Below are 18,296 nucleotides of genomic sequence, written 5' to 3'. Positions count from 1 at the left end.
TTTGTAATTTGAATGCTTTTTGAATCAATGTGAGATAGTAGGGCCATCTTGACAAATTTAATGATAATTTCACGTTTCATTTAATGTGAAAGAAAGAATGATAATACTTTACCTAAAAAAAAAAAGTTGTTTTACCCACATTTAAAGGATGGAATAGCAGATCTTTACAAAATATTTCATAATCATGGATCATAGGTGCATTTGGGTCATTTCCTCGCTGCATATTAGTATGATGCACTTGTATGCTGTGTACAGAGGATTTTATATTAAAAAAAAAAAAAAAAAAAAATAAAGGGACTTGTAAGGTATCAAGCAGGAAATACAAGGAACTTCTGTCTTTATCTTGACAAGCTGTGTGGCCCTTAAAAGGACCTTTGTGTTGTTTGATGAAGGAGTTTGTAGTTTAACCTCCGAAGCCGTAGAGAGTGCGTCCCTGCCTCTTGAGAGCATAGACCACATCCATGGCAGTCACGGTCTTTCTCTTAGCGTGCTCGGTGTAGGTGACGGCATCACGGATAACGTTCTCCAGGAAAACCTTCAACACACCGCGGGTCTCCTCGTAGATCAGACCGGAGATACGCTTGACTCCACCGCGGCGAGCTAAACGCCGGATAGCGGGCTTAGTGATTCCCTGGATGTTGTCACGGAGAACTTTACGATGACGCTTGGCGCCTCCTTTTCCGAGCCCTTTGCCGCCTTTTCCTCTTCCACTCATCTTTACTGTTCAGATAAATTCTGTCCAATAATGTGTCTACAGGACTCACAGCTGCTTTTACAGTGTAACTGAGGACGTGAAAGAAGACAAGAGTAGGCGGGACTAAATGGAACAACGATTACGCTCTTAAAGGGACCACATCCCTAATTCAGTGAAGGACTTTGTGTTGAACACACATTATACAATAAACCATCTAAAATTCAAGAATTTGGTATTCATTCATTTTTTTATTGATTTATTTTTTAACCGTGGGTAGTTTGTATAGACAGTTGGCCAGGATTTATAATATAAACTCGGGGGGAGAGAGAGCTGCTCCACAAACACCAGTGGTGCCTTGTAATGTTTATTTGTTTTGTTATTGCTTGTCAACATTACCGCATAACATAATTTAAATAGTAAAAACTACATATGTGCGTAGTTTTGATAGCTTTACTGACGATGTATAATGGTAATAGTCATGAAAATGAAGAAACAAAACGTTAAACGAGATCAAGGATCATTACTACGTCATCAACGTTATCAAACCATCGATCTGTCCATTTACGAAGACGGGTTTCAACAACATCCTCGTTAGTATAGTGGACAGTATCTCCGCCTGTCACGCGGAAGACCGGGGTTCGATTCCCCGACGGGGAGAAGTGTTTTTGATATTAGTAGTAGTTATTACATTATGGACTACTATACTACTTATGTACATGTATATTACATGACAATACTTACATTTATTCTGCTGCCCCAAATCCGTTTTCCGGAATAAATAACTATAAATAACCTTTCAGTGACTTCCAGTGTAAAATGAAACAGTGGCAGTGTCTTATAGTGTATAACCATGTTTTACATACTGATAAATGTTGTTGAAAGTAGCTCTTGTAATGTTTGTCATAGGATCTACATCCGCTCCATGTAGTTTCTGTAAATACTACGTTTTAAAAAAAAAAGTACTAATTGAGAATTAACGTTGGTAATGTCACCAAGAATACAGCTTCAGTACATTCAAGTGCTACATGAAAAAGTAGTTTATACGACCACAGTATTTCATACACAACACAGGAGAAATGGGTTCTCTTTTCTTGAAGTAGTGTGTGGCTCTTAAAAGAGCCGTTTGTTTTTGCTGTAAATGATGCAGCAGTGGTTTACTTCTTGGCGGGCTTCTCGGTCTTCTTGGGCAGAAGAACGGCCTGGATGTTGGGCAACACGCCGCCCTGAGCGATGGTGACTCCGCCAAGCAGCTTGTTGAGCTCCTCGTCGTTGCGGACAGCCAGCTGCAGGTGACGGGGGATGATACGGGTCTTCTTGTTATCGCGGGCAGCGTTTCCAGCCAACTCCAGGATCTCAGCGGTCAGGTACTCCAGCACAGCCGCCAGGTAGACGGGGGCGCCGGCACCAACACGCTCCGCATAGTTGCCTTTACGCAGCAGCCTGTGAACACGGCCCACAGGGAACTGGAGTCCTGCACGGGAAGAGCGGGTCTTGGCCTTAGCTCTGGCTTTTCCTCCGGTTTTTCCGCGGCCGCTCATTTTTGCTGATTTGTTTTCTGGAGTCGAGACTCAAAGAAAATGTGTCTCCAGCAGCAGAAGCCCTCCTTTATATGTCCTGACAGGCCAAGCAGAAAAGCTTCCGGCAGAGCAGCAGAGGGCGGCCCTCCCTCAGTTTTAGCGGACTTTTTGAACCCACTTTTCTCCAATCAACAGCGCACACTGTGGCGGGATTGCTCCTCTGTAGGCGGCGCTGAGCTCCAGAAAGAGCCGCTCACCAATCAGGAGCCGGAGGTCCGAAGCAGCGTCACCGACTCGAAGCCGGTCCCACAGCTTAAGAGGAGCGACTGTGCCTTGATTATTACACTTTTCTCCTGTTCACAGAGAAAGAAGAAACAATGGCAAGAACCAAGCAGACCGCTCGTAAGTCCACCGGAGGCAAAGCCCCCAGGAAGCAGCTGGCCACCAAGGCTGCCCGTAAGAGCGCCCCGGCCACCGGCGGCGTCAAGAAGCCTCATCGTTACAGGCCCGGTACCGTGGCTCTCAGAGAGATCCGTCGCTACCAGAAATCCACCGAGCTGCTCATCCGCAAGCTGCCCTTCCAGCGCCTGGTCCGTGAAATCGCTCAGGACTTCAAGACCGACCTGCGCTTCCAGAGCTCCGCTGTCATGGCTCTGCAGGAGGCCAGCGAGGCTTACCTGGTCGGTCTCTTCGAGGACACCAACCTGTGCGCCATCCACGCCAAGAGGGTCACCATCATGCCTAAAGACATTCAGCTGGCTCGTCGCATCCGTGGAGAGAGAGCTTAAACTGTCTGCTCATCCACGAACCACAACGGCTCTTTTAAGAGCCACCTCATTCTACTCAAGGCACGATTCCTCTTAATTTATTAGTATACCTTTGATTCATACATATGGCCTGGTCTCCAACATATATGATAATGTTCATTAAAAATATCACTGTAGTTTACACGAACCTCTGACCGTACTGACGGCCAGTCTGGTTTTGTATTTTAAATATTTTTTAAGCTCTACATTTTTTAAAATAGTGTAAATTTAAATAAATGTATAGACGACTTATATAAAAACGACAAGACAAATTTCCCATTTATAATTAAATCAAATGAACAAAAGTTCATAAAATGTTTTTATTTTTGTTTGTTTTATAAACTTCTTTATTGACAATAAGAGCATACATAAGACTGAGAACAGTGTATACAATGATGATGAAATGTTGTATACAACCTTAATACAGTACAAACAATCAAACACGGCAGGACAGAAAAAAAAATAAAATAAAAATGTAAAATTGTAATGTAAAAGTAAAAATATTGTAAACCTTACATAGATCGTACGTTTTAACAGCTTTTTTATTTTCACGGTCACAAGGGGAGGAGATATATTGTTTAAAGGTATGGACAAGTTGTTGTTTATATTCAGATCATTAAAAATGGAGATAATGCCCAAAGGCACTGCATCGAAAACAACAGAAAAATCCTTGGGTGTAACAGGAATTCCATATGTTCCAATGTCGCATAAATTCAACGTAACTGTAACAACGCCCATGTTGATCAAGAAACTGATCAGTAAAAGTACATTATTATCAAACCATTGTTGGAGGAAGAAACACATTTCAACAACAAACGAGATTAAAAGTCTTGATTAGAAGAAACGTTGGCAGAATACATCTCTAATCAAAGTGTGGCTGCTCCATCAGCCTCCACCACCATCATTGTGTTTGATGCCGAAACAAAATCTTCATTTTATTCTAAACCGATGACCAACACGCGGTTGTTTTAACTCTGAATCTCTGAACAAACATGTCTCGCAGCTGGAAAATGCGTTTGGACGGAGCTCTGATGAATGTGAAATATTTTTAAGAGACAAAAGAGTGGAAAAAGACGACGAGCAGCGCCGAGCGCAGCGGTGAGTCGGTGAGGTTTGGATGTTCCACAAACAAAATAAAAACACCTCCAGAGCTCAGCATGAGCTGAACATAAAGAGACACCAGTCCGCTATGTGCTCCTTCAGTTTGAGCTCTCATCTCTGCTCCAACAATCGTTTATTCCTCTTGAATGTGTCCAGAGAAAACACAAGCAGCGACATTCAGTCTGTACACAGGAGAGACGGGCTGGTCTGAGTCTCTACGGTTCTCATGGTGTGTTTAAGTGCCGCCTCCTGCTCCGAGTTTTTCATCACTGCAGTCTGACTCTAGTTGACAAGCGACAAACGACACAAGGAAAATGGCAGAAGTAGCTCCAGCTCCGGCCCCCGTTCCGGCTAAAGCCACCAAGAAGAAGGCGTCCAAACCGAAAAAGGTCGGTCCCACCGTCAGCGAGCTGATCGTTAAATCTGTGGCCGCTTCCAAGGAGCGGAGCGGCGTCTCTGCAGCCGCCCTCAAGAAGGCTCTGGCTGCCGGCGGCTACGACGTGGATAAGAACAAGGCCCGCGTGAAGACCGCCATCAAGAGCCTGGTGACCAAGGGGACTCTGGTCCAGACCAAGGGAACAGGGGCCTCCGGATCCTTCAAGATCAACAAGAAGGTCGAAAGCAAGACTAAGAAACCCGTCAAGAAAGCTGCTCCTAAAGCCAAGAAGCCCGTAGTGGTTAAAAAGCCGAAGACTGCAGCAGCCAAGAAGCCCGCAGCAGCTGCTAAGAAATCTCCCAAGAAAGTCAAGAAACCACCAGCAGTAAAGAAGGCTGCCAAGAGCCCCAAGAAGGCCACAAAGAGTCCTAAGCAGGCTGCCAAGAGCCCCAAGAAGGTGGTCAAGAAGGCCCCTGCAGCCAAGAAAGCCCCCGCTAAGAAGGTAGCCAAGCCTAAAGTCAAGAAGGCAGCACCCAAGAAGAAGTGAGCTCCTGAAACATCACAACTCCTCAAAGGCTCTTTTCAGAGCCACCAACAACAACCCATAAGAAATCATTCCTCAGTCTTAATCATTTTATGAAAGAAGTTATTATCAATAATTTAGAAGTTGTTTACAAATAGGCTAGAATAATAACAGAAACAATATCTTATATGTATGTACGTATGAGATTATCAGTCTTATATTTCCATATAACTGAATGCATTTTTCAAATCAACTGACACAGTAAGTATCTTTACACTAAATGTAAATCATTTTTGACAAGGACCACGTCAAAGATGTTTTAATTATTAACATTTTCTCCTCAAATTTGAGATGCAACAAATTTTTTGTTTGTGTTACATCTTGTTTTGTAGTAAAATAGTAAATAGTGTAAATTTTCAGTACAAATTGGTTGGACCAACTTATATTTGATCAATATCCATTGGCACTCATATTGTGCTTTTATATAGGGTAAAATCAATGAAAGAAAAAAAATGCATAATGAATCCTATAGCAGTCATTGTGTAGGGAAGAAACACTTTTATTGAACTGATGTGTAATACTATTCCCACAAAACTCCTAAATATTGAAAATATTTGAGTAGTCTAGCTCTTTGTTGTAGGTCCCTGAAAATTACCTTTTTGTTTTCCAGTAAACATTAGTTTAATTAGAAAAATGTATAGTCAAACTCTTGTCTTGTCATCACACTGCAAACCTTGGGGCACCCCTTGTGGACAAACATTACCTCAGAAGAGACACCTAACTAGACAGCCTGACTTCAACAAAATTTCATGGTCCACTGTATCAAAGGCCTTAGAAAAGTCTATAAAAAGAAAAAGACAACGGTTTATTTTGTAAGGCTTCAGTTATGTCATTTATAACCTTCAAGGCTTCAGTGGTAGTACTATGTTTTTTGCAAAATCCTGACTGAGAAATCGATAGGATAGAATTGGCCAGGTATTCTTTTATTTGTTCACTGACAAGGAATTCAAGTACCTTAGCCAGAACAGACAGTTTAGACATAGGCCTATAATTGTTTAAAATAGTTGGATCGCCTCCTTTCAAAAGGGGAATAACAAATGCAGATTTCCAGACTTTTGGAATTACATTGGTCAATAAACTAAGATTGAAAATGTAACACAATGGAACAGCTACAATTTCAGATGCCTGTTTTAAAAACAGTGGCTCCATATCATCTGCTCCTGGTGATTTTTTAGGATCAAGGTTTCTAAGAGCTTTAGCAGCCTCTGCTGTAGAAAAAGGTGTACAATTAAAAGCCTGAATGTTACTAGGGGTCCTACCAACTGGTGGAGGATTATTAGAGGCCTTTTGTGTCAATGAGTGTTGCTTTTTGGGAACATTTGGGGTTGAGTCTGGTAGGGGAATTAATTAATTGTGTGCGGTTAAGAGAATCACATTGTGCTTTCAGGTCGTCAGACACAGGCATGAGCCTGTCCCAGTTTTAATCTCCCACCAAAAATAATTCGCTGTATTTCAGCTGTGATAGGAATTTAACAAGAGAAGACCATCTGGTGGTCAATGACACCCTACCAACATGATACGGTGATTCTTTATTAATTCTATTTCAAGAGCAAGCAACTCAAGATCTTTAGATACTGACTCTTTAAGCACTAAATAAACATCTAAATTGCTCCTGATATACATTGCAACATCGCCCCCTTTTCTTGGACGATCAGCATGATAAACATTGTAGCCATATATACATATTATATTATATTATATTATATTATATTATATTATATTATATTATATTATATTATATTATATTATATTATATTATATTATATTATATTATACACTACTATTATATTACATACTATACTACTACTATATATTGTTTATTTACAATAACACTACCATCATATCACCAGGACTACTGCCTTCATCTTGCCACTGCACCTTATGCACCTATGTATCTTGTGTTTTCTAAGTGTCCTTGTCCTATTCTGTGTTTTTACCTTTGCATTCTATTCTATTCTATTGTATTCTATTCTATTCTATTCTATTCTATTCTATTCTATTCTATTCTATTCTATTCTATTCTATCTATCTATCTATCTATCTATCTATCTATCTATCTATCTATCTATCTATCTATCTATCTATCTATCTATCTATCTATCTATCTATCTATCTATCTATCTATCTATCTATCATTGTGGGGCAAAGTCACATTTTCATAGCTAGAACTGTGGCCTACCCAATCGAATATATCCTCCTGAGATGATGTTATAGTAGGAGAAGGAATGCCACACATGTGGGGCCACAACCCAGCTGGTCCAACAGGCCTCAGGCCACAGAAACTGCTGTATGCTGCTATAATTTAGGACCAATCTCAAGCCCCACCACAGCAGCTCCAGGCAGAAACTCAATCCCACCTCACAGTTGCAAGAAGCTCAGAACAGGCCGCGACTAGCAAACCAGTCCACAAGCAGAAGGAGCAGGCCAGAGCAGACAAGGCACAGCAGCCTTCCAAAGCAGACAAAACACGAACAATCCACGAACAATACAGTCTGCAACTAATGAAATGTCAAACATGAAATAATTCTTTTGTTGACCAATATATATTTTTAAAGAAACATAAAATGAAAGAAATGTTCTAAGTTAAAGCATAAAATGCATTGATTCTAATTGGGATCATTTATGTCACACATCTAAGAGTTAAGGATTTCTTTAGAACACTTAAAAGTAATGTAGGTCACACACACTCATGTGTATTGAGAAAAAAATGAATGGTTAATTTTGATGGAAAGGAAGAAGAAAATTGTTCATCATTTTATATGTGATATCAGTAGAGATGCACTTTAAAAAAAAAAAAAAAAGCTTCAAAATAAATTCTAATTTTAGATGGTTTAATGTACAGTATTTTCAATTTAGTAGTTTAACCTTTTTGAATTAGGGACATGGTCCCTTTAAGAGCGTTGTCGTGCTTCCTGAACACATTTAGTCCCGCCTCTTGTCTAAGTTTAATTATTTAATTATTGCATACAGCATTTTGGGCAACTTTTAAGTGTCTTGCCCAAGGACACAACGGACAGACTAGGGATAAGGCGGGATCGAACTGCCAACCTTTTGGTTATTGGACGACCAAGCTACTGCCGCCCCGTGTTAGTTAATAAAAAAGTGAACAAACTGGGATACAGACTCATCAATCCACATATATGAGTTTCTTTTAAAGTGCTGTGGGACTAGACACTGTACTGTTTTCGTTTTTTGCCAGTCGGATTAATTTTTTGTTTCTATTTCTGATTCACTCTCTGCTTCCGGCTTTACTTTCAAAAATGGCGACTAAAGCTTTTGCCAAATTTTGCAGAAGACAAATCATACAAATGTTTGCATCTCTGAACCTCCTCAGTTAACCTTTCATCGATGTGTTCCATCTTTATTGATCCAAAATCAAATCACAAACTGCTGCAATGGAAAAGTAGCCAGAAATACTTTAGTGGAAACAAGCTACTACCAATTGGACCAGTCGCTTCGCCACAATGCATATTTACATATCAGAGGAGGTGCATGTCGGGCTACACCGTCTGCGTAGGGTCTGGGCTGCCATCGTGGGTATTGCGTCAAGGATTCTAGGTAAATAGGTGAGAGGTATGACCGTACATCCCAAACTGCAGGTCTCGTGGGGTTTCTCCTGATTACAGTTGTTAATACCTATCAAAAGTCAAGTCTACAAAAGGAAACCTGGTAAACTGGTAAGAGGCTCATGGATGCACAAAGGGGTGCTCAGGAAAAACAGGTCATTCAACAACCAATGAGTTAAGGGTTCTAGCTCCACCTCAGGGATATACACTCTGACTATGACTCAGTAACAGTGAGTCAGTGTGTTTACATGCACATGAAAAAAAATGAATTATTCCCTTAATCGGACTTACTGACACAGAGGGACGTTTGGGAGGATATAGAGAAAGAAGACAGGAAATATGAAATAAATTAACATCAAAATGAAAATAAGTTTCCTTTTTGTTAAACATTAGTGTAAGCACAGCATCCACTGGTCTTGCAGTAGCAGTGCAGGGTTTTTTGTTTGTGTTTTTGTTGTATTCAAGCTGATGGCTAGCTTTTGGACTTTTTTGTAAATATAAAAGCGACTTGTAGGAAGTCAAAGTCGTCTGAAAAGTTGCTCACATATTGAATACAATGTGATGGTTTATTCTCCTCTGAGGTTTTCACCTTAAAATGTTTACTCTTGTAAATTGAAGTTTTAATAGTGACGCTGTGGAGTAAACTCACACACTGGAGCCGAGTGGTAACTCTCATGTCCCTTGACAGCACAGGAACAGTTGCCGTCATCGCTGACAGAGATTCTGCACGAAGAGGACTCTTCCTCCATTTCCTGTTCATTATTGTACCAACAATAAGAGAGATGATCAGCCTCACCCCCGGCTTTGTCTGAGTTTCATTTGACAAAAGTGTCAAATGAAATCATTAAACACTGTTCTTTTTATCTTTCCGAGAACATAAATGACAATGGACAATGAAAAACATTTGGAATAAATTCTTACCTGATACAGTCAGAGTGACTCCAGCTGAAATTCTCAGAGTGCAGATGTACTCATGACAATGATAGTCCACACATCCTGTGTAGTCTGGGTCTGTTTTTACATCCACCTTGACATAATTATTCCCTTTAGCAAACCAGAATCTTTGTTGAACTGTCATATTTACATTTTGTATGTTTGCTGGGAATGTACAGTTGCATTTCATGTCCACTGTTGATCCTTTTAGAGCATACATACTTAAAATAAACACACATGCAAACACACACATTAGAGTCAACAATAACATCTGTTTCTTTTTTCAACAAACCAGAAAAGGTAAAAAAATATTTTTATTAGGTCTAAGGTTAATGATATTTGCTTTGCTTCATCTCATCATTCGTCTGACTGTAGAAGGACTCTTTCATTGATTTCAGCCCTATTTGCACTTATTCTCCCTGTACATGCTCTTCATAGGCCACATTCTTCAGAATTACAGCATCCCATAGATGCAGGTGATGGCTTTATCATTTCATATATTATTGTTTGTTTGTTTCACTTCACTGAATGGGTGTGATTATGGACAGTGATTTTAAATTAGAGAAATAGACAGAAATAAGTGGTCAGCAGAAGCAGAAGCCCACAAGCATTTTAATTTTTGCATAGCAGTCACTGAATACTCCATCTCCGCCACAGTATCTTTCTGATCGCATCCAATTAAGGGCACTCAGGTTTTTTTAAAAGAAATAAAGAAAAGGGATGGAATTGTAACTTTTGACAAACATTAATAATGACTATTAAGAACAGTTTGATTTAAAGGTTTAGTGAATACATTTAAATGGGTAATGCGCTCTTGAAACAAAAAGCCCGTGTTTTAGTAGATACACATCTACAAAATGTTTAGAATTTTAAGAACATCGAGAGGAATAGTGCCTTGAGTAGAATGAGGTGGCTCTTAAAAGAGCCGTTGTGGTTCGTGGATGAGCAGATAGTTTAAGCTCTCTCTCCACGGATGCGACGAGCCAGCTGAATGTCTTTAGGCATGATGGTGACCCTCTTGGCGTGGATGGCGCACAGGTTGGTGTCCTCGAAGAGACCGACCAGGTAAGCCTCGCTGGCCTCCTGCAGAGCCATGACAGCGGAGCTCTGGAAGCGCAGGTCGGTCTTGAAGTCCTGAGCGATTTCACGGACCAGGCGCTGGAAAGGGAGCTTGCGGATGAGCAGCTCGGTGGATTTCTGGTAGCGACGGATCTCTCTGAGAGCCACGGTACCGGGCCTGTAACGATGAGGCTTCTTGACGCCGCCGGTGGCCGGGGCGCTCTTACGGGCAGCCTTGGTGGCCAGCTGCTTCCTGGGGGCTTTGCCTCCGGTGGACTTACGAGCGGTCTGCTTGGTTCTTGCCATTGTTTCTTCTTTCTCTGTGAACAGGAGAAAAGTGTAATAATCAAGGCACAGTCGCTCCTCTTAAGCTGTGGGACCGGCTTCGAGTCGGTGACGCTGCTTCGGACCTCCGGCTCCTGATTGGTGAGCGGCTCTTCCTGGAGCTCAGCGCCGCCTACAGAGGAGAAATCCCGCCACAGTGTGCGCTGTTGATTGGAGAAAAGTCTGTTCAAAAAGTCCGCTAAAACTGAGGGAGGGCCGCCCTTTGCTGCTCTGCCGGAAGCTTTTCTGCTTGGCCTGTCAGGAACCGTCACCGCTGAGGGTGGACATATAAACGAGGGCTTCTGCTGCTGGAGACACATTTTCTTTGAGTCTCGACTCCAGAGAACAAATAAGCAAAAATGAGCGGCCGCGGAAAAACCGGAGGAAAAGCCGGAGCCAAGGCCAAGACCCGCTCTTCCCGTGCAGGACTCCAGTTCCCAGTGGGCCGTGTTTGCTGCGCAAAGGCAACTATGCGGAGCGTGTTGGTGCCGGCGCTCCCGTCTACCTGGCGGCTGTGCTGGAGTACCTGACCGCTGAGATCTTGGAGTTGGCTGGAAACGCTGCCCGCGATAACAAGAAGACCCGTATCATCCCCCGTCACCTGCAGCTGGCTGTCCGCAACGACGAGGAGCTCAACAAGCTGCTTGGCGGAGTCACCATCGCTCAGGGCGGCGTGTTGCCCAACATCCAGGCCGTTCTTCTGCCCAAGAAGACTGAGAAGCCCGCCAAGAAGTAAACCACTGCTGCATCATTTACAGCAAAAACAAACGGCTCTTTTAAGAGCCACACACTACTTCAAGAAAAGAGAACCCATTTCTCCTGTGTTGTGTATGAAATGCTGTGGTCGTATAAAATACGTTCATTCTCAATTCATACCTTTTTTCCCCCATTCAAATTACTCCTTTCGGAAACTCTATTCTTTTGATATAGACTGTAATATACAAAATAGCCATAGTATTTACAGAAACTACATGGAGCGGATGTAGATCCTATGACAATCATTACAAGAGCTACTTTCAATAACATGTAACCCATTATTTATCAGTATGTAAAACAGTTTTTTATAGTTATACCCTATAAGACACTGTCACCGTTTCATTTTACACTGGAAGTCAGCGAAAGGTTATTTATCGTTATTTATTCCGGAAAACAGATTTGGGGCAGCAGAATAAATGTAAGTATTGTCATGTAATATACATGTACATAAGTAGTATAGTAGTCCACAATGTAATAACTTATAAGACTACTATCAAAAACACTTCTCCCCGTCGGGGAATCGAACCCCGGTCTTCCACGTGACAGGCGCCTCCTCTTGTCTTCTTTCACGTCCTCAGTTACACTGTAAAAGCAGCTGTGAGTCCTGTAGACACATTATTGGGCAGAAATCATCTGTACAGTAAAAATGAGTGGAAGAGGAAAGGGCGGCAAAGGGCTCGGAAAAGGAGGCGCCAAGCGTCACCGTAAAGTTCTCCGTGATAACATCCAGGGAATCACTAAGCCCGCTATCCGCCGTTGGCTCGCCGCGGTGGAGTCAAGCGTATCTCCGGTCTGATCTACGAGGAGACCCGCGGTGTGTTGAAGGTTTTCCTGGAGAACGTCATCCGTGATGCCGTCACCTACACCGAGCACGCCAAGAGAAAGACCGTGACTGCCATGGATGTGGTCTATGCTCTCAAGAGGCAGGGACGTACTCTCTACGGCTTCGGAGGTTAAACTACAAACTCCTTCATTAAACAACACAAAGGTCCTTTTAAGGGCCACACAGCTTGTCAAGATAAAGACAGAAGTTCCTCGTATTTACTGCTTGAATCCTTGCAAGTCTCCGCAATTTTATTTTTTTTATCGATCCTCTGTATGACATAAGACAAGTGCAGCATACTAATATGCAGTGAGGAAATAACCCAAATGCACTTATGAGGCGACAAAACTGATAATAACGTAGTATTTTGTAAAGATCTGCCATTCTACCCTTTAAATATGGATACAACAACTAAGAGCTCCTTTTTTTGGTTAAGGATTAGCATCCTTTCTTTCACATTAAATGAAACGTGAAATTATCATTAAATTTGTCAAAGATGGCCCTACTATCTCGTGTTGATTCAAAAAGCATTCAAATTACAAATTGAGTCCTTCGTGAAGTGGGAAAGGAGTGAACATAAACATTTGGGGAAACAGACTTTCACAAGTTTCTTGTGAATTTAAAACGAACTATTTTCTAATAGGAAATTAAAATGGGCATTGTTTTAATCAGTTTATGAATTATATCTTCATTGTGGTTGAGCGTCACATGTCAAACGTGTAGACGATGATACTGCGCACGCTCAGTTTCACTGTGAAACTAACCAATCGTTTGTGAGCAACAGCACAGGAAAATTTGCATGAAGTGGATATAAAATGGCCGCTCTATGCTCAGATTGTATTCGGTTGAGAAACGTAAACTTTCAATCATGCCTGATCCAGTCAAAGCACCAAAGAAGGGCTCCAAGAAAGCCGTCTCTAAGAGCGTATCTAAGACCGGCAAGAAGAAGAGAAAGACCAGGAAGGAGAGTTACGCCATCTATGTGTACAAGGTGCTGAAGCAGGTCCACCCTGACACCGGTATCTCCTCCAAGGCCATGAGCATCATGAACTCGTTCGTCAGCGATATCTTTGAGCGGATCGCCGGTGAGTCCTCTCGTCTTGCGCACTACAACAAGCGCTCCACCATCACCTCCAGGGAGATCCAGACCGCCGTCCGTCTTCTGCTGCCCGGTGAGCTGGCCAAGCACGCCGTGTCTGAGGGAACCAAGGCCGTCACCAAGTACACCAGCTCCAAGTAAACTATCAACTGTTTACTAGAAACATACAAAGGTCCTTTTCAGGGCCACGCACATTCAACTAAGAGCCATATTCCTTGAATAACTTGTATGGAGGCATTTTCGCTTTAGTATCGATCCGAGTAAATGCAGGGTCATCGCTGATTAGTGGTGTGCGATACTAAATATTTTGGTATCGATCCGATACCAAGTAAATACGGGGCAATATTACCGATACTTTTCAATAAATAAGGTGGTACTGGATGTGTCATTGAATTGCTAAATCGGTAAGTGCTTTTTGAGTTTTTTTTTTTTTTTTTTTTAATATTGGTTAAAACCCAGGACAGAATCAGGAGTTTATATCAAGTTTACATCAAGTTTATACTTAAATAGAAAATGTTTTATCACTTTTTTTGTTTTTGAGAAAATCTAGTTGAAAAGACGTAACTCATGTGCGTCCAAACAACGTCTAAATTTGGTGAAAGGTGAAAAGCCGTCGTTTTCAGGTTGTCGAAGAAACGTCTACAGAGATGTCCCTGAATTAGTGTTCATTATGATATCATATATTCATAATCAATACAATGTTATAAAATATATAATCCATTCATGATTGAATTTTAACTCAAGAATTAGACATAATTCACAAACAGTGAAACATTTATTGTTTACAATTTACACTAACATAAAAAAAATAAATGTTTTTCAATACCTAAGAAATTGACATTTAACAACAAATGCAAACACATGGGGGTAACAATGTTTACAATATTTGACTCCAAAAAGTGCACAAAAAAACTAAAAACATTCACCCCCTTAAAAAGAACTAGACATAATTCACAAAATAAAAGATTAGTTCTCCATAATATGTAATAACAATTGTAATAATATTTTAAAATACCCATTTTCTCATTTCAGTCAGTCAGTCAAAAGCCAACTTGGCAGGACGCTAGGCTGTGATGATGCAGTTCTATCAAAGCAACACAACACTAATGTAAAATCTAATTAGTTGACCTTACTTAAAGTATGCAAACTTGTTGCCCCCAAAAAATTAAGAAATTCATATTCATATAACTTAATAGCCATGCTTAGTGTTAACTTATTTTTTTCATTTTGTGTGGACTGCTTGATACAAATTTAACCCTACTTAGAATTACTAAATACCTACTACTTACTACTCACTCGTTTTTTTTTTTTTTTTTAGTTCACTCAAATTAAACGAACCAATTTCCTTGAATGGGTCCTTGTCCTTCTTCTCTCTCTCTCTCCCATTTCTTATCTATTTAGCTGTTATTACCTATGTAAGCCTATGTAAGCTCAAATAACAGACGAACTGCCTGAGGCAAGTTTTTAATACGATCCATGATGATACCTCCCTCCAGAATGATGGCAGTGGAGATGGGCTGGAGGACAACTAAACTTGGCCCCTCAAGAGAACTATCTTCACTGACAACTGTCAGCACACCAACAGTGCATTTAAGGGCCTCGTCTCTCGCTGTATCCTACAAAGACACACGCACATATTCTTCATGAATACTACTTCATTTGGTATAGTTAAACTAAAGCTATGGTCCACAAGGTCCATATATTCTTGAAGAGTGACACTGACTTTTCAACCTGGACTCCTGCTCCTTAGATTTACAATGAATTAATGTGTACAATGTTTATGCGGCAAATTTCATTTTTTATTTACTGGCTGTTTAAATACCTCTCAGATTAGCTGTGGAGGAATTGCTATACAAAATACATCAATCACTGTACAAAATTAAAATATTGTATATTGTGGAGACAGAATTGCATCCTCTATGTAAGCACAGATATAGTTCTATTTTATTTTAGACCAAACTTTTTATCATGTGCAAGTACTTAGAGAGCATGCCTTGGAGAATTCACTGGAGTCACCAAGTAAAATGGGAATGCCTTTGAGGACAACAGAGCTCAGAGTTCAGTCAAAATTTAGCCACGTCATGTCCAGAATATAGTTTAGCTAGCGCAGAGCGCTATAGAACTGCGATAGCATTAGCCGACATTACTACAAACATCATTATTAGCAAACACGAAAAATATGCTTACTTACAGAAAGAAAACGGTCTAAATAAGGGTAAAATATTACTCACCAAATGAGTGTTCCAAGCACAATAATGCTGAAAATTACGTTAACGAGTGCCGTTGCAGGAATTACGCCCAGCTTCTCATCCGTTGCAGGTATGTAGTTAACCGTCAAACGTAGAGAGGAGGGAGCTGCGCATGCCCACAGGTCGAAGAAAAAGAAAAGCGGGCGAAGTTTTCAAATCATAACCGAAGCAAAGTACTAATACCACTCGGTGAAACTATTCTGTTACAATACAAGTACATCTCCTGCAGTGAAAATTTCAATGAATTAAAAACATATATCCACAAAAAGAAATACTTAAAATCTTAAAAGTAAAAGTAGCATTCTACTGATTATTATTATATATCACGTAGGCCTATGTATTACATATGTAGTGATGTAAAAAGTACAATATTTCCCTCTGAAATGTAGAGTAAAACTTTTCAACAACTATTTTTGGACAAAATTTGGACCACAATGGACGGGCTAAACACAACCCAATTGTCAACGACTATTTTTGGACTAAATTTGGACCACAGTGGACAGGCTAACACAACCCAATTTTCAACGACTATTTTTGAACTAATGTTGGACAAAATCAGACAGGCTAAACACAACCCAATCTTCAACGACTATTTTTGGACTAAATTTGGACAAAATCAGACGGACCAAACACAGCCCAATTTTCAACAACTATTTCTGGACTAAATCAAGACTATGACGGACCGACCAGATTTAGCCCAAAAACCAACATCCAAATGACGTCTGGTGTTTGGTGGGTTTCTATTATTGTGCGGGCAAAGTTACTCAAAGTTTTGCAGGTGCGGGCGGGAGTGGACATACACATTGCAGGAGCGGGCGGGAGTGCAACACACACGTTGTAGGTGTGGGTGGTAATGGTCCGAAATTCAGCGGGAGCGAGATGAAGAAAACAGTCCCACGCAGGGCTCCCTTGAACACCTGCTCCTTCATCCTGAAGTACAGGCAGCGCAGGTACTCCATGGTCTTATCTGCATGTACCAGAAATGTACAAATTGTTGTTGGTGATTCCACGCAGTAAAAAACTCTAACAAATGTAAAAGGAAACAGATACCTACCGTGGATTATAGCGAGGCCAGGATGCCCCCCGTGCTCGTGCCGGAGACCCAGTCGAAGAGCTCTCTGGTGAGTTTTCCTGCTTCCCTCTCCAGAGCGATCAACATCTGAATCAGCACCAGGCCTTTAATGTCTCTACCGTCTAGGCAAAGCAGTTTGTTCATCCTGCAGGACAGAGGATATTGTATATGTTCATATCTAGTACTGCATTCACACAACAGGCAAAAAAAGCAACTGGCTTCAAGTTATTTTCAGTGAAAAACTACAAGCTTATGTCCAACACATGTGGCTCTGGGACATGCTGCATGTCAACATATGAATGATTTTCTTATATCATTTGCCTACAAGAACATGGTAAACTTAGATGTAATGTCTGGTGATGATTGTTTTTTGTCTTTACCACAAAATAACCACAACAGCTTCACATCTCCATGTTTCCACAGTGATATTATCGTGAGAATATGATGAAATACACTCCTGTATTTCACATTTCATGAATGGTGAAAATGAAAAATAATAAATTCTCTCATCCTAACTAGGTCAGCGCGCGAGAAGCAGGGTACACCCTGGACAGGTTGCCAGTCTATCGCAGGGCTAACACAGAGACAAACAACCACTTAAACTCACATCTAGGGTCAATTACCCTAACGAGCATGTCTTTGGAGGTGGGAGGAAACCCATGCAGACACAGGGAGAACATGCAAATCAAACCTAGAACTGGACCTGGACCCAGACCTTCTCGCTGGGAGGCATCAGTGCTGACCACCGAGCCGCTATGCTGCCCCATGAAGAATACTATTAGTATGATGATAAAATATACAGTGAGAAACAAATGACATCAAGTGAAATCAATACTAGTGTCTCTTTAAAATGTGCCTCATGTTTTTAACTGACTGGAAATTGCTACACAACTACAGAACCAAACAACCAGGAAAAGACTGAATGAGCTGCAGTCACACCCTCATATATTGAAAGAGACAGACTGACTGTAATAAGTCCTGCACTACACAGATTGTTCACTAGAGGTCTCTTCTTCCTCAAAGTCATCATGAAGAAGGAAGTGATAGTTGTGGTGTGAAGCTGCTTGTAGACACACTCACTCTAACCAATAGTTCATTCTGTCTTCAGTCTGTAAGAAGACTGCTGATGATTTTAACCTCCATTCATTCATGTTTAGGACTTTTCATAAAGTCTCACAGTAACAGCTGTAGCTTTAATAAGTTCATTAGAAGAATCAACTTCCTGATCAGACGCTGGAGTCGACAACAGTCATGTTCTTGGTAGAAGCTGGATGTTTGATTATGACTTTGATTCTTAACATCTCAGGTATGAACGATTGTTTTTTCTCCTTATATTAC

At 41.0% G+C, this 18,296-nt stretch overlaps 5 protein-coding genes, 1 non-coding gene and 2 pseudogenes across 6 annotated transcripts; 6 read left to right on the top strand and 2 right to left on the bottom strand.

Moving 5' to 3' along the window:
• Positions 1-320: 320 nt before the first annotated feature.
• LOC125003886 (histone H3-like) lies at positions 321-11,066 on the bottom strand. The gene is made up of 3 exons (XM_047578130.1): positions 10,613-11,066; positions 6,870-6,880; positions 321-720 (listed from the first exon to the last, which is right to left on the bottom strand). The coding sequence occupies exons 1-3, from the start codon at positions 10,939-10,941 to the stop codon at positions 404-406; spliced, it is 657 nt and encodes a 218-aa protein (XP_047434086.1). The 5' UTR covers positions 10,942-11,066; the 3' UTR covers positions 321-403.
• Positions 1,280-1,351, top strand: trnad-guc. The gene has a single exon. It is a non-coding gene; the product is annotated as a tRNA-Asp (tRNA).
• LOC125003877 (histone H2A-like) lies at positions 1,834-2,289 on the bottom strand. The gene has a single exon (XM_047578120.1). The coding sequence runs from the start codon at positions 2,230-2,232 to the stop codon at positions 1,849-1,851; it is 384 nt and encodes a 127-aa protein (XP_047434076.1). The 5' UTR covers positions 2,233-2,289; the 3' UTR covers positions 1,834-1,848.
• Positions 2,539-3,014, top strand: LOC125003876 (histone H3). The gene has a single exon (XM_047578119.1). It carries the CDS (start codon positions 2,589-2,591, stop codon positions 2,997-2,999), a length of 411 nt encoding a protein of 136 aa, XP_047434075.1. The 5' UTR covers positions 2,539-2,588; the 3' UTR covers positions 3,000-3,014.
• Positions 3,668-5,349, top strand: LOC125003871 (histone H1-like). The gene has a single exon (XM_047578112.1). The coding sequence runs from the start codon at positions 4,433-4,435 to the stop codon at positions 5,039-5,041; it is 609 nt and encodes a 202-aa protein (XP_047434068.1). The 5' UTR covers positions 3,668-4,432; the 3' UTR covers positions 5,042-5,349.
• A 252-nt stretch (positions 11,067-11,318) lies between the features above and the next one.
• LOC125003878 lies at positions 11,319-11,764 on the top strand (annotated as a pseudogene).
• Positions 11,765-12,288: 524 nt separating this feature from the next.
• Positions 12,289-13,037, top strand: LOC125003882 (annotated as a pseudogene).
• A 350-nt stretch (positions 13,038-13,387) lies between these two features.
• LOC125003880 (histone H2B 1/2-like) lies at positions 13,388-14,474 on the top strand. The gene has a single exon (XM_047578122.1). It carries the CDS (start codon positions 13,407-13,409, stop codon positions 13,776-13,778), a length of 372 nt encoding a protein of 123 aa, XP_047434078.1. The 5' UTR covers positions 13,388-13,406; the 3' UTR covers positions 13,779-14,474.
• Positions 14,475-18,296: the final 3,822 nt, after the last annotated feature.

This window comes from Mugil cephalus, chromosome 2 (assembly GCF_022458985.1).
Source record: "Mugil cephalus isolate CIBA_MC_2020 chromosome 2, CIBA_Mcephalus_1.1, whole genome shotgun sequence".
In the NCBI taxonomy this organism is placed as follows: Eukaryota; Metazoa; Chordata; class Actinopteri; order Mugiliformes; family Mugilidae; genus Mugil; species Mugil cephalus.
Note: the sequence above shows the minus strand (reverse complement) of the source record. Positions and strands in the feature narration are given on the sequence as shown.

What these genes read in the sequence shown, in the direction of transcription:
- LOC125003877 (XM_047578120.1), bottom strand. Translation starts at nt 2,232, where the DNA reads ATGAGCGGCCGCGGAAAAACCGGAGGAAAAGCCAGAGCTAAGGCCAAG.
- LOC125003876 (XM_047578119.1), top strand. Translation starts at nt 2,589, where the DNA reads ATGGCAAGAACCAAGCAGACCGCTCGTAAGTCCACCGGAGGCAAAGCC.
- LOC125003871 (XM_047578112.1), top strand. Translation starts at nt 4,433, where the DNA reads ATGGCAGAAGTAGCTCCAGCTCCGGCCCCCGTTCCGGCTAAAGCCACC.
- LOC125003886 (XM_047578130.1), bottom strand. Translation starts at nt 10,941, where the DNA reads ATGGCAAGAACCAAGCAGACCGCTCGTAAGTCCACCGGAGGCAAAGCC.
- LOC125003880 (XM_047578122.1), top strand. Translation starts at nt 13,407, where the DNA reads ATGCCTGATCCAGTCAAAGCACCAAAGAAGGGCTCCAAGAAAGCCGTC.